Source organism: Vidua macroura, chromosome 1 (assembly GCF_024509145.1).
Source record: "Vidua macroura isolate BioBank_ID:100142 chromosome 1, ASM2450914v1, whole genome shotgun sequence".
In the NCBI taxonomy this organism is placed as follows: domain Eukaryota; kingdom Metazoa; phylum Chordata; class Aves; order Passeriformes; family Viduidae; genus Vidua; species Vidua macroura.
This window is the reverse complement of record NC_071571.1, coordinates 87600894-87616589: the sequence shown is the minus strand read 5'-3', so window position 1 is coordinate 87616589 and position 15696 is coordinate 87600894. Positions and strand designations below refer to the sequence as shown.

The following is a 15696-nucleotide window of genomic DNA, read 5'->3' as shown; positions in this document are numbered from 1 at the left end:
TTGTGCAATTTTTCATGTCTGTGCTGGCTTAAGAATGTCTTTACTTTTCTACACATTTTCTCCTTTTCTACTTTTGGGCTACAGTATTACTACAAAAAGGCAGAAACACTCTGTAATATGCTCATAAGCAGTTGGAATCAGTGTATTGTTTTCAAGGCTTGTCTATGAAGTTTGAGTAGTTAAAGCATAAAATATCCACAATGGCTTTAAAGGCCTCTGGGAGTACTTCCCAAGTACTTAGTCTTTGTTCAGTAGTTCAGGATGTGCATTTTTCATATTCAGTTCCTCATTTTACATGAAGTCTGCATAGCCTGAGGTGTCACATTTCATGGGAATTTCACAAAGCATAAAAAAAAAATTACTCAGAACCTGAAGATTCATTTTCATAGAGACACAAAGCAACTCAAAGGCTCCCAGCCTCTGTCAGCTTTAAAAACAAGGGAAATCCATAATTTTATGGTGGTGTTATTACTGAATTCCATGTAGACCCTATATCGTCCTCATGAGCAGTCCCACCATAAAAGGCCATTTCATAAAATGCACGGTGCAAGGAACAGCTCAATTTTTTTGTAGATGTGTAAATTACTATAGGGTGGTTAAACTTTTGAACTCAAATTTGCTTTGATGCCAATTCCCATCCCAGACTGGGAGGACTTGTACTGTATGCTCTGTGTGAAGACTATCTGGCTCTGCTTCCAGATGGATCATGCATCACAATCACGTCCTGGGAGAAGGGAGGGAGGAGGAGGACAAAGGAGAGTGCAGTGCTTGCTCCAACAACTAAGGGAATGCCTAAGGTTGTATTCAGCAGGGAATTCAATGTAATGCATACATAGAACAAATCAATAAATATCATTTTAAAATATGCAGATGAGAAATGAAGAAAGGAAACGCTAGAAGTGTAGAGTAGAAAGGAGAAAGGATGTTTTCTCTTTAAATTGCATGGCTTCCAATGTCAAGCTCTCCCAACTACCTCTGTACACGTAAACAAATGCATTTAGTCTTAAAGAGATATTTGCAGAAGTGAAAGAGGATTCACCTACTGAGACAAGGAAGTTTAATGTTAATATTATTAATCATGGAGACAGTATAATGTGCCCTTTTCTTCTGGTATAACGAAGAGCATCTTAACATCATTATTTCTAGTCTAAAGGGTTCATGAATCCAGATGCCAAATCCATTTGTATTTTTTCATTTCATGGCTTTTCAACATGAGGCACATCTTGAGGTTTCTGCACATGTAACAGAAAGAGTTATTGATCCATCGGATATATAGGTCTCAGATATATATTTTTCTGGGACTGATATTTTTGATCTGAACTACAAGAAGTGGTACCTATAACACTCGCTGATGGAAAACTGGCAGTGTAGTCCACTTCAGAAAGGGACATGGCATGGCTGCATCCCTGCCAGGCTGCACCTCAGCTCAGCAGTGCTGCTTATTAACAGGTCTTGTTAGCTCAGCTGTGCTAATCTGCTTGCTACTAACTTCCTCACACAGCTGTGGCTTGGTTTGGTGTGTTTTATTTTGTGGATTTTTTTGTAGCGGTAGTAAGAAACCTAGGCTGTACCTCCATGTGGAGCTGCCCTGTACTATGTGGGCATAACAACTTCCAGGTGGAGTTGCCATCTGTTGGTATGGTTCCACAGGAACTGTGGTCTGATGTACAGCATAAAAATGAAGGACATGAATTTTGAAATGTCCACAGGACAAGTGTCCAATTCTGATAAGATTTCTGAAATGCCAAAGAACTGAATTTACTGGACTGTGCCAGCAAATCTCTCAGAAGAAACACTCCCAAGTAATCAAGCTACAGGCACTCAGTTTCTCTTTAAAATTCAGGCTGTTATGGCAAGTACTTTGAGATGGAGTGAGAAGTTTATATCCTTTTAAAGTACTGCACATAAGGAGACAACTTGAATATGTAGAGACATATATAGGAGCTCCACAGTTGCATATGGATACCTTCACACTGAAGGCTAAGAGAAAAGAAAGATATACAAAGGTAAGCCTAATCAAGTGCTGTCTATTCCTATTTACTTGGGGCTGAGATACTTTTCTACAGCTGGAAAACTTTAAACAGTTCTCCAGTTCACACTAAAACAGGAATATTGCAAAGATAGGGAGTATTCAGTATTAGCTCCCTTTTCCCTACTAAACTTACATTACTACCATCTGTTTTACTGCTGCAGTACCAACCAGCAAGACATGTCTATTTAGGATAGAAATAGCCTCTCACAGACTTTATTTCTATTTTTTTGTTATTTACACAACTCCTGCTTCCCATATAGACAATTACTGCAGAAGAACATGCTTCTCTATGCTAAAAGCTTTGTAATACCTAACCTTTAATGCAAAAGTCCAAAGCTACATAACTTATCAGGCTGAGGGAGGAAAGTTCAAGAGCACTGGAAACATTCATGTCCTTGTAAATAATGAGGGGTCTTTTTGATAAAAACAGCCAGCCAATTCCTGGAAGCAGATCATCCCCGTTACAGAGAGCATACTTACAAACCCCAAGCATTCCTAGTAGCAGTTGGCTCAATGCAGAAATGCCACCAGCTAGCTGATAACTTCATGCCTGGCTTTCAGAATGAAAGGGTTATCAGCAGCAGCTTCCACAGCCTGCTTGCAAAACCTCATCCTCACCTTCAACTTCCTCTAGCTCCTTGACGTCTTCAGGCAGACACAGTGTCCTGGTGACAGACAGTAACCAGATGGTCTTTTACCATCCAGCACTGACTCGTTTCAGGAATTTAATCTGATTTCCCAGAATACGCAGCACAGCCCTTGTTCCAAACTTGGCATGCAGGTGGGATTGCATGCCTCTGGCTTTATAAATAGGCATAACTGTTGGTGGCTTTGGTACATGTCAGTGTTTGAGCTGTTTGCCTGTTAGTTTGGAAAACCTGACCCCCTGCCTGGGCATTCATTTGTAGTTCTGACTGACTCTGGTGGCTCCTGTGCATGTCCAACCACCCCGCCAAAGAGCTCAGTGTCTTCTAATTCCAACAGCAAAGTCACTTTCTGCTTTACAACCTAGTAGCCCTTTGGGTAATTTCTTTCAATTTTTTATTGTTGCCAGCTACACTGTACTGTATAAATAAAACCACATGAAAAATACAGATTTAGAATCACCTTGCTGCAGTAGGGAGCTGAGGTTACTAAAAGGCTAACTACCCAGATACAGCTACACTCTTTCTCTTCATCCATCCCTTTGGAAAGGTTGGTTCCCATTTACCAGGCAGACAGGTGAGGAATCAAAATATTGCCCCATTCTTACGCCTCAGTGGGGGATTGGAAAGTTTCAGGCTCCTCAGTTCTCATAGCTCTACTTTGGGAAGTCACTGCTGCTCTTGGGAATTTGTCCAACACTGGCAATTCACATCTGTGCAAATTACAGCTGTCAGGAAAACTGAAGGAAACGGTTTTAATGGATCCCTCATAATTTAAGCATGTAGCAAAGATCAAAATGTGCCTTGGAGTTATGTTTCACGTGATTTTAGTGTTTTAAGACACCCAGTTCTTCTTTATTTACATTTTAGGACTCATATAGAACTTTTCTGGTAAAAGTCCCTCATAAAATTACTTGAAAGTCCCGAAAGGTCTTGCAAAACCCAGCAAGAAAAAAAAAAAAAAAGAGAGCATTATTATATACTCATTCGATCTGCATGAAGATAAAAGCATGCTTGTACAAATGCAATTCTAAAACAAATTACATTTACTGTTTATAAGGAAAAAATTGTAGGGCATGATAATAATAAAGATGCTATTCTATCAGACTGAAGATGCTGTTGACTTTGTGCATGAACTTATCAACCTTTAATCCTCTTAAATGGTATGTCACTGTTCCTCAGAGTATATCCCTTACCCAGGACCATTATTATTGTCTTCACTGTTTGCACCAATATCTGTAGAAACACACAGGACTTCAGTACTTTATCAGAAGTGCAGAGGGTCTGTGACAGGAAAATGGTCTACTGCAACCTAGTGTTCTGCCCAGATTATTGAATTAAGTCTAAATTACTGAAGTTTTGACTATACTGTCCTTGGAAATACTTAAAGGATGTGCAGACATGGTGCCTAGAGCCATGGTTTCATGGTGGATTTGTCAGTGTTAGGTTAATGGTTGAACTTGATGATATTAAGGGCCTTTTTCAACCTAATTGTTTTTAGGATTCTAATTATCTTTAATTTTAGATTATAGTAATGGTTTAGGGATTTACGGAAGAGTGGTTGACTTAAAGCACATATATTACCTCAAATCATAACTCCTAGGCTCCTCCGAGTACTTTTCTTTATTTCTTCTTTTAAAAAAAAGCCTTACACTAGAAATTCAAAACTGCCAAACAAAATTGAAACCATCTCTCATTCAGACTTGACACTCAAATTCTTATTCTCCATATACGTACACAGTTCTCACTAAATCAGAGAGCTGCATCCAAAAGCTGAATTTGATTCAAGCATAGTCTAGTATGAGCACTGTATGACTAGTCTAGTAGGACTGCTGTCCTGTTTTTTCTTCAGCCTTATCTCTGTAGACCTTGCAGCAAAGTCAAGGCCTTTGCCTGCTCAGACTGAACACTTGGTTTGTGCTTTCAGACCACAAGAACAATATCTAGTTTTCATCTAATTATGGACACCTCTAAATACTGATCTGAATCCATAAGCAGCCAAAAATGGACCCAAGTACACAATTAGACTCTAAAAACGAGTCTGGATGACCTTTTGACAACTTTCTTGTTTGATCTGAGGGACAGACAGCACAGGACCTCGCCAGGCAGAACTCCTCACATCACAGGGCCAGCAAAGTCATTCCTGAACCTCACAGATTACTTTTCAGTATATCTTTAAAAGAATTAAGCCTTGATCTACACAAGCTGCTTTTTTTCCCCTCACCATCCCAACAGCACTGTCTAAATTATCAGAAAACATGAAGGCTACCATGACATTTCATGTCTTGCTTTCTCATTCTGTGCAAGGAACAGATGATCTCAAAATTACATCCATAGAATCTTCAAAATTACAGTAAGATTTTTATTAATCCTCATCAGTTATTGCTGTGGTGTGGTTTTGGCTTTAAGTTTGTGTTTGCCCACTATTCTCCTCCCTAATCTCCTCCCCTCCCGAGTTACCAATCTCCCCAAGCCCTTCCCTAACTTCCGCCCTCCCAAGTTGTCAATCCTCCCTATCCCTACCCCTTTTTCCAGAGTGTTCCTTGTCTATCTTGTAGTATTCAATACCCCATTTGTTGCTTTGCATTATCCCCCTCCCCTGCTCTCCCTGATAGGTTTATAGAATGTTAGTCCTGCCCTAGATTCCTCCCCTGCCATGCCCTCATGGGTTGGTTGCCCTATACCACTCCCCCTATAAAAACCCCTGCAGACCCCCTAACTTTTGTCTTGGTGTCCCAGGTCGTGGACCTAATAAATTCATCCAGATTTACCCCGTGTCCCGTGTCATCATTATCTGTTCCTGTGTCAGACCAAGCGATAACTGGGAATAGCAGAGCTCACGGGGGGAAGGTTGCGCCCCTGCTGTCGCTGCCCAGCATGCCATGACAGTGCACTGCAACAAGTTATGTTTATTTTCATTACCTTTAACCCATTTCTATCTGGTTTTGAATATTTAGGTAACATCCACCATACCAAAATCTTGTAACTGGGACAGAAAATTTTCACTTCAGTGTTCTCAGTGAAGTTCTCCATCCTTATGGATCCTTGTGGAAAAAAAGGAAGAGGGAGGAAATAACAAAAGGAAAATAAGCCTGTTTCCATGGGGGTGGGGGAATGTCCCTCAAAACATGGTTTCTTTGGATGTCCATAATAATTAAAAGGAACATTGGAGAATAAATTTAGTTTTAAGAACTGTTAAATAAGGAGGATCAAAAGATGTTTTCTAAGTTAGTTTTTTTTAAAAAGTAACGCTCAAGAGAAGCCCTGGCTACTGTTGGCTTCCAGTCTATAGGTTATATGCTGACAGAAGGGAACGCTTTGGGAAAGGTACAGTCAAACAGCCTTAGTTCAGGGGACCTGAGCAGAAATAAACAGTCATTTCTTAGCACTCAACAATAAACTGTCTGGATTTCTCAGCACTGTATGTAAAAGCCACACTTACCTTCTCTTCACTTACCTGTTAAAGTAACTAAAATTTTCATGACTCATATTTAATCATTTTTTGCAAGCTCAGTCTGACTTGAACTAAGTCAAAACCCCTAAGCAGAAATTCACAACCAGGAAACATTAAAGTGAAGCAATGCAGACTTTTGGAAAAAGGAAAATAATATCCTCAAGAAACAACTTGTACCTGGAACTCACTGAAGCACCTACAGCCCTTAAACATATGTGTATTTCCAGCCTATTTTCCCTCCAAGATACAAAGCTATTTCTTGATGAGCACAGGCAAACAAGTTGATATGAAACACTGGGAAATTGCTCAGTCAAGATCAGTCTCACGGACAGTCTCATGTAGGTGAGTCCTTGAAGTAAAGGAGGCAATGCCGGGCCTAAGGCTGTCACTTACTATCATAAGCCCTGCAAGCTGAGTTAGAATTGCCAGAGGAAAAGAGTGAATGATACCAAAGGTGCTGGAGAAATGCCACAATATGGAATTTAGGAGAAATCCCATCTATTTATGATTTAGGTTAAATGCAATGAAAATAAGAAGAATATTCCACTACAAAATGATCTGCAGAAGAGCAAGGACACCACAGCAGGAAGGCACAAAATCTCTAAAAAAAGACTACTTTTTACTTCTCAAATCTCCACCATTAACACTAAGCTTAGAGCTTACAGGACCACCTCTGTGCTAACTGTGACGTACTTTCAGTAAAATTTATTCACCTATTTACCAGTACTCCAGGTTTAGTAAAATGCAGCACTGCAATAGGCACACACAACTGCCACAAAAAAAAAAACAAACCAAAAAAGCCAAAACAACCTAACCAATCACTGTGATATTCTAAAAATAATATACCAGAAGCACTCTTACATGATGTATTTAATGCTTCTTTTCAGCACCCTCCTCAATGTATTCAGATAAAATTGTTTGGCTATAGCATACTTCCAAATCTATCTTTATCTCATTGCACACGCAGACCTATTCAGAAAGTACATGCTGCCTTCTGGAACTGTAAACCACCTGACATAATTTTGGAGTTGTAACAAGCTTTGAAATTCCTGAAAGACAATCAAGACCAAAACTGAAATGAAACCCACAGCCCTATTATCACACAGCCCTATTATAAAGGATGCTAGGATACACTACCCAGAAAGAAACTTCAGCTTCACACAGCAGTAATGGAGGGAAAAAATATACCTGATTTCAGAAGTTACTAATCCCTAAAAGCATCTTCCTAAAATAATGTTTTTACCTTTATAGCATATGTATATGTAGTTAGTTTTTGTTATTGTTAATGTTGTTTTGTTATATTCATTTTGAACAGGCTGTAATCACTTGTTAATAACAATGTAACAAGATGAGTTTGCATTTGCATTTGTATGATGCCATGGACATAGACACTAAGTCTCTGTTCTATCATTCATTGAATTCTCATGAAAATTTCTAATTTTAGATCATGGAAACCAAGCTCTTGAAAGCCACCACAAGAAAGAGACCATTCGATCGCCTTGAACGCTGGATGCATTAGGGTACGGGAAGGAGAATGGGAAGGCTCCTAGACTGAAGCCAGACTGTCCCATACAGCACTTTTATTTTGCTTCCAGTCTGAATTTTCTGAGATCATCTATGGCCAGTTTTCTCCCAGGAACTTTTAATTGCACATGTTTCTGTGTCCTTGTCTTCTATTCAAGTACTTTTATGTGACTGCACAAGTACTGACATAGAACATAATTCCTGTAGTAGTGGTTTGTTTCTTTTACACCTCCAAACCTGATCTTATCTTCAATGTCTTTGCATGAAACTCCACTTTCTATTTGAATCCTTGCTTTCCACAATTCAGCATATCTGGTTCTTACAAAATCCTTCTACTTATTTTTGTTGTTGTTTTTTTTTTTTTTTTGCCCCTCAATGTGTAGTTTGAGTTTTAGCAGTTAAATACATTAAAGTGACATTTTTAAATACAGCTATATATACGTCAGTCTAAGAAAACTCAAATGAGCAATCTACCACAACTATGCATTTGTAAGCAGTCTCCATTTACTATGAGATCATTCAGCAGCAAAGATCCCTTGGAGTGACTGTTCTCCCCTCAAAATACTGAAGAAATTCTCCAAATTTACAGCCTAGGTTTCCTAGCTAGAAGAAAAACACATGCACCCATTCGAGCCACAATAGATGAAATCAGCTTTCTAATCACATAGCACACCTTTTCCAAATCCCTCTCCAAACCCTATCTTTGCCAGTTATCTTTTAAGTGCAAAGAACAGAACATAAACCTCTCATTACCTGTTTAACTCCAAAATGCCAGATAGCTTAAAACTGACCCGTTAAGGTATTTCTCCTGGTTTATTCCATAAATACTGCATGATATCCAGAAATACCAATGATGCTGCATTCTGCTGCACCACAACAGAAAGAAAAGAAATAAGAAAATACATCTCCCAACAGGGTAATGGAGCAGACTGGGTGCTGCCTCTCTCTGTTTCCCTGGTATTTTTCAACTGTTTAAGCAGCATGGAGAGGTTTAAGCAGCTTGAGAGGTCAACAGCCACCCATCACTGCAAGGGGAGAAACACAGCTCTCAGAACTACTCCTGCTACGTCCAACCTGTTCGCAGCAACTCCTTTGTAAAAGATGACCGCACTCCAAGAAGTTATTTTGTTCTGTGCCCTCTGACACAGTTATCCAGTAAAGGCTTTAGAATGACTTTTCTTTCTTACAATTAGAGATTTGCAGTGTAACCTACAAGAAAAGGTGAACAACGGGGAGACTATCATATTTCCAAATATTCCAATTCATTCTGCTCAGTGGTGAGTATTAATCTTCCTTAACTTTCTTGCATAACATGAAGGAATCAGGATCAAACTTAGAAGCAAATTCAAACACACTTTACACAGCAAGTTGCTGCAGACTTGTGAGAGCTTCCGAGCAATGAAAACGACTTTTGGATGTATTTCCTTTACCTCTCAGGATGTAGTTCTGATAATTCTGGTCGGCTTCTGCTCCCACTTTGATTAAGCAAGTCAGACCTTCAGCAACAACAAACTCATGAACCAAGTCCTTGTCATCCTGTCACAGGAGAAAGGAAAAGCTGATTTAGATTTTTGAAAGACAAAGAAACAGATTATATCATAATGTAAAAAAGAAATGCATGCCTGCAACACTGATTTTTGTTCTTATGTTTTTATGTTGTAAGCAAGTTGATATGAAAGTTGTTATAGAGAGCACCAAAAGTAGAATTTTGAGTTTTAAAACCAGAATGAAATACATCAGTGCAAAGCAAGAAAAAACATGCTTTAACCAACTGCTTTAAGTCAACTACAGAAAATTAAAATCTGCAAAATATGACTTTTCATTTTTTTCTCATTGAAGACTTGCAGACATTCTCCACAATACTAAATCTCATCATATCACATAAACAAATATCCTTAAAGCCCTAAAGTGTCAGTATCAAGAAGAGAACACCATCTCTATTCCTTATCATAATTCCAGTTTCAGTATTTTAGTTGTGTGCAGCAAAACTTTAAAACTGGTTTTATAGCAATGTAATATTATACTTATTACCTTTACATAATATTAATTCATTATATTTAGAATGGGAAAATAAAGTGTTAAAGATAAGTGCACCAGTAGACAATATGCCTACACTGTGATGGAAAACAGCAAATACAAGAGAAAATTTCACAGGAGTTTATACTTGCTGAAGTGGCTCACTATTTTTTCACCATCAGGTCTTTCCTCAGGACAGCAGAATGACCCCATACCACAGGTGGAAGTGACACCAGGGAGTGGAGGGGTTTCCTGGGCCTTACAAGCCTAACTACTGTGCTAAGGGACTACATCTAAAGCTTGTCTGTTCTTACAGAGGGCTCATGCAGACAAGTAAGAAGCTACTAAGAGCTGGATTAAACAGCCCTTAATGAATTAGCCATGCAAATTAGGCACAAGACCAATTAAAGATATTAATGGGAGAGAATTACTCTGCAGACAATCCCAGTTGCTGACTGCCTTCTTTTAAATAACCTTATTTCTGCTTTCATACATGACAGTGTAACAGACATAAATTCCAGCTTTCCAAGAACGCAGCTGCAAGAACCCAAGATCCATACAGTAAATTTGTTGAGAGCGATTTCTGAATTCATGGTAAACGCTTAGCAAACTGCCAAGAGAAATCAAATAATCAAGCCCCTTTTAGTGAGACATTTCACTTACTGCAAGTTTATTTCAGCTGGATGGTTTATTTATTATTAATTTCCTGCTTTCACTGGAGATAATTTACATAATTCCTACAGTCTAACATTATTAAGGCGATATTAATAATTGGAAGGTGATCTATCAGTTTGTGAGAAGTTTAGAAATTATGGGAAAAAAAATCCATTCCATGTTTTAGCTGGTCAAATTTGTTAAAACAATTTGAAAAATATTATACAGTCATGTAGAGATACACAAACTTATCACATTATACAAGTGATTTATCCTTTAAATAAAGTATAAAAGTATACAAAATGGAAGCATGCAATCATACCCCACATCTTGGTGAAAGGATACCATAAAAGCCCAAAATACATAAGAAAAAATCCACCCCTGCATATGCACCCTTGAGCTAAAAATTCTTATTTCTTAGTCTTTATGTTTTATCTTTTAGGAGTACGATTCTTTTTTTAACAGCAGCTATAGATAGAAACCTTTATAGTGTTTTCTGGAAAGCTAAGAAGTTTACAAACTCACATGTCAGACCAAGGCACCACAGATGCAAGCCCACAATTTTATGAAGACAAATTTCCTCTATTCAATTTCCCCACAAGGTGAGTGTTCCCTCCCATTTATCCCTTTCTTATATGGTGTTTTTAACTCAAAGGCACCTGAATAAATTTTTCTTCTTTAAGAATTTTGAATCCAGTTTCTCTTAAAACTTGAGAGAGGAAACATATCCATGCAATCTCCCGACTAACCTTAATGTAAAGTATATTAAGGTTTCAGGTAAACTAAGGCTGTGTGTCATGGTAACAAGTTGTCTAATTTAAGAGAAACAATATATATAATATATCTAATTATTGAGTGAAACAATCACAAATTTTTCCAGATGGTAATGTTATCCTAGTTCAAAACCATTTCCTTTTTCTTAAAATGTCTTTTCTTGATACTTGAGCATACATTTTGATTTTGCATCAAGTGTGTTTGCATAGTCCTTGCATTGAGAAAAAAAGAATCTATTCTGGATTGACACACAGTGAAATAAAGAACATTGGAAAAACAGGAAAAAGTAGGAATAACTGTGGTCTGCAGATTCTGACTTTTATTAATAGACCTAAAATGCCTGTTTTTAGAACAGGCATAGAACAGAACAGAAAAATAAATGGCATAGAACAGAAAAATAAATGACATTTGGATGACCAAAAAAAAAAATAAAATCCATATAGCAGAGAAGTTAACAGTAGTTCAGTCTTAGAGTCTTCCAGATTGAACCCAAAAAAACACAATAAATTTTTTAATAGCATTTAGCAATTAAGGGCTGCTGACATTCAGCAAAGATAAAAACTGAAACACCCACTGTAACTTTAGGTTGTTTTCCCATAATCTTAAACAGTGAATGCATATTAGTGCATCACCTGGGGAAAAATAAAAAAATTATTATTTGATTGTCAAAATAAAGCAAGCTAAAAATCTGGTTTTATCTTGATGATATTTATTTATTTATGATATTTATTTATTTGTTTGCTTAGTTATTTAATTTTTTTTTTTTTTTTTTTTTTTTCATATGGAAAAAAATTTGCTTTCCAAAGCAAATTTTGAGATCTGTCTTCTGGAGCTTTTTCAAAGCAACCGAGTCATAGAGTCACTCTAAACTGAAAGGAGATATATTGCAGGGGAACAGCAGAGGAAATAGAGGAGATGAAGAACTCCAACCAGACTGCTTTTGGAAAGCACTGAATAAACAAATCAAACCTGAATTTAAAAAAAAGGCTTTTAAGGTACTTCTCCTTTCCCAAATAAAAGGGAAAAAGAAGGTGTAATGAAGTAGAGTACAAACACATCATGCCTTAGACATAAATCTCAACTCAGTACATTATCTATCCCATCATGTATATACGATGAGAGGAAAGAAGCAAACATCTGGAATGTGCAGTGAAAGATGAAAGGCACGCAAGCCCATACGTTCTACATTGAAAGGAGAATGTTTACATCAATTTTGGTCTAGGATAATCTTTTCAGACCCATTAACTCACTGACTTGCCAAGTTAGGTGACCTCAAGAGTAAAGGCTACTCTCTAGCAGTGGTTAAGAGGTTCAGGTTACCAGGAAGAGAGCATTCATTGTTCAGAATATATGGCATGAGCGTGACAATGATACCTACAAGTACATGCCACATGTGTGTGATAGCAGCTAGAAGGAGGCAGGGAAATGTTGCCTTTTCCTATGGAAATGGACTCCTCTGCTAATATTGCAAAGATTTATGAGCCCTTAATCAGCAGGCATTAAGGCACTGATGAGAAAAGCAGCAAAACAGGCAAAGCTGTCTAAGCTTGCTGCTAAGCTCCTGCAACCATAAAGATTGTGCAGTGACACAAAGGCTGGCTATTTAAAAGTCTTTATGAAAAGGTACCATTGGCCTCATCAAATAAATATATTTTGCTCATTTATTCACGGACTTCAATTAGATCATGTCGCTTCCTTTTTTAGGCTTCTCAAAGAAGATAACGTATGTCTGTGCAATACATGTCTATTTTCACCCAATGTATAACAGAAAAGACATTAAAAATACTCAAAGTGGTGACTATAAAACTTGCTTATGTGGTTGATAAAGTACACAAATCACACTTTTTCACCTCAATAACTCAGCCTAGCAACTAAAAAGACCCCACAAACCCTGTGATCAAGCAGTCTGTACCATGGGCTCCTGTGCCACCGGCAGAAGTAGTGGGGGACATTGTCTTCCTTCCCACACGTTTGTACCATTTGATATATTTTATAACGTAGTTTTACAGGGTCTTACCTGGAAACTGAAGATATTTTTCTAAGGAATGGAACTTTGCAAGAACATGTTTCATCTGATGTGCAGTTTCCATGTGCAAAGATAAATTGTTTATGTACTGTTTAAGATAGATTTTTCTGAAGCCTGCTATTTCTGTGGGCCATATGGTTGAAAGCTTTTACCCAAAGCATCATTATTTTTATGCCACAAGAAAGTTGCTTCATTTCCTAATAAGAATTGAGGTTTTGGAACATAGTTTCTCAAGGGAATTTTTTTTTTTTTAATCTAACAAGCACTGCTGAAAGCTTCACTCCAAGTATTTGGGGAAACTGGATTAGAAAGTGAATATTCACACTTGGATATGCACATATGTATTTCTTTCTTACGTGGCTAACAGCTGTGCAGAATACTGTCTTTCCAAGGAATCATAAAACAAAACAAGTTCCCTGTCTATAAGATTTTCACCAAGAAGAATCTCATTTTTATGTTTTGAGCTTCCTCCCCTTCCTTTAATAAGCTAACCCATTGTTTCTGTGTGCTTAAGCATTCCCATATTTAATTCTGTCGTGTAGAATTCTCTCCTGTTTCTGTTACAGAGTTAAAGACTGCATATTTTATAATGTTCATTTCTTTAAATAAGGAAAACCATGAGTTTCCCATGGTTTCCAGGTTCCCCAGCCTGTGCTCTCCACATGACACATTATTGAGTGAGCCAGCAATCACATTCCGTACTGACCAAACCTTCCAAAATGCAAAAGTTGCTGTGATCCAGCCTAGAAGTGAGAGCAGCACAGGCAGACAGAGTACCAGTCACAGACAGGAGAATATCCTCGCTAAGCTTTGCCTGTGGGTTTACAAGAGGGGATTGCATTCAAACCAGCTCCAGTGGTTGATGCATTTCACTGTCTGCTAGAGGAAGAGCTTCCCTCTCTACTCTGTCACTCTACAACACCCCTAATTAAGAGAGATTTAAATTCTGATTATCAGGTCAGCTCTGGTTTTGTCTGTAGACCAAAAATTGTAGCTTCACAAATATATACTATGTTCACATTCCAATACTGTGATAATTCACCTAGGCAAAAAGTAAAATGAATATTGCAAATTCACTGGGCACCATGCATATGAGAAGAAACATATATCAACTTAAAGAGGAAGAGCAACCTCCTCTGTTGCCTGAAATCTTTTGGGACAAGCTGTTGACAGCATATCAGTATGGAATCCTATGAGCAGAAAGTGCACAGCTCATTCAGATACTAACTGGCCTGAAGTAAATATCCCTACTTTTCAAGAGGGAGAGCTAGTGAAATTTTGATTCATTGCTATGTTCATCTATGAAATAGTATCATGGCAGAGTGCATTGTCCCTAGACCACATTATTATGTCAGAGCAAGGTCTCCTAGGAAAGCTCTCTTCCTCAGATTCCCCTGCCAAGAGTTCACACTGCACAGCAAGGAAACAGAACTGAAACAGAAACCCCAAATGACTATGCTTAATGTGAAAAAAATAAGATAACATGGAAAAATACATTGATCAATAAAATGCCAGTGCATTTTGCCCTCTGGAAAACAAAAAAGATGGCTGCACTCTTTAGAAGTTAAAGCACATTTTTTCAAACAGTCCCCACCCCCTCCCCCCCCTTTTTATTTTTAATCTCCTGCAAAGTCAAGATAGGATCACAAAGTTCAGCTGGTTTTAGGAGGATTAAGGTTTAGGGATTAAGCTTCATTCATTTGGGGATGTAAATTAGCGGCAGAGGGACAGCAGCTGACTGGTGAGGAAAGGGAGGAAGGAGGAGGCAGGTCAAAGAGCAAACCATGCACAACTGCAGGCTTTCGCTGGTATAAATCTCAAATGACAATGTATCTGGCACTCCACCACAAGAAAGTAAAATAAAGGAATATTGCCCAATATACTTCAAAATCTTTCTCTGTTACTGAGTGCATAAAGGCAGAACGATAAAATCCAGCGTCAACGATAAGTAGGTCCTTGTTTCACCCTTCCTATACTTAATAGTACAAGGAGAATATAAACAGTTTTTTTTTTTCCTAAGCATTCCCCTGGATTTGGCAGACCCTCACATATACAAAAAAAAAAAAAAAAAATCCCAAACTAACCCCATACTTTGCTCCTAATTCAACTACCCTGGTACCCTGGGCAGCAGTAGCCATGTGGCAGCACAGACCAGAATACACTTCCATGACCTGAGAGCCTTCATATCCACAGGCACCCTGTACAATTTCAAATGCTCATACAATTCCCCATCCCAGCAGCAATGCAAAATTAACACACAATTCCTCTCAGCTGCCCTTTTGGCTGCCTACCTCTGCAACCTCAGTGACTACATTAGAAATATATCACAACTAAGCCTCCACAATAATGTTTTTAAGTATTGCTACCTGCCTTCAGTATGCATCACATCTGATGAAGTTACCAGCAAGATAATTACTCCCACTGACAAGACTAAAATGATGTAGTAATAAAAGTTATGTCGTGCTCTATTAGAAACAGAAATCCCAAAGCATTTCCATGGTCCAGCTTTTTATTGGCTAAGCGACAGGTTGCATTTTGCAGATCAAGATTGGCTTGCAATTTTTGCCATTAG

General features: G+C 38.1%; 1 protein-coding gene across 4 annotated transcripts in view; it reads right to left on the bottom strand.

The window, feature by feature from the left end:
* Positions 1–15696, bottom strand: part of FHOD3 (formin homology 2 domain containing 3) — a 372799-nt gene that overhangs the window by 178691 nt on the left and 178412 nt on the right. For all 4 annotated transcript variants that reach the window (XM_053980820.1, XM_053980827.1, XM_053980835.1 and 1 more), the window contains exon 5: positions 9085–9190. In XM_053980820.1, coding sequence (XP_053836795.1) covers positions 9085–9190 — 106 coding nt within the window. The remainder of the gene's footprint in view (positions 1–9084; positions 9191–15696) is intronic.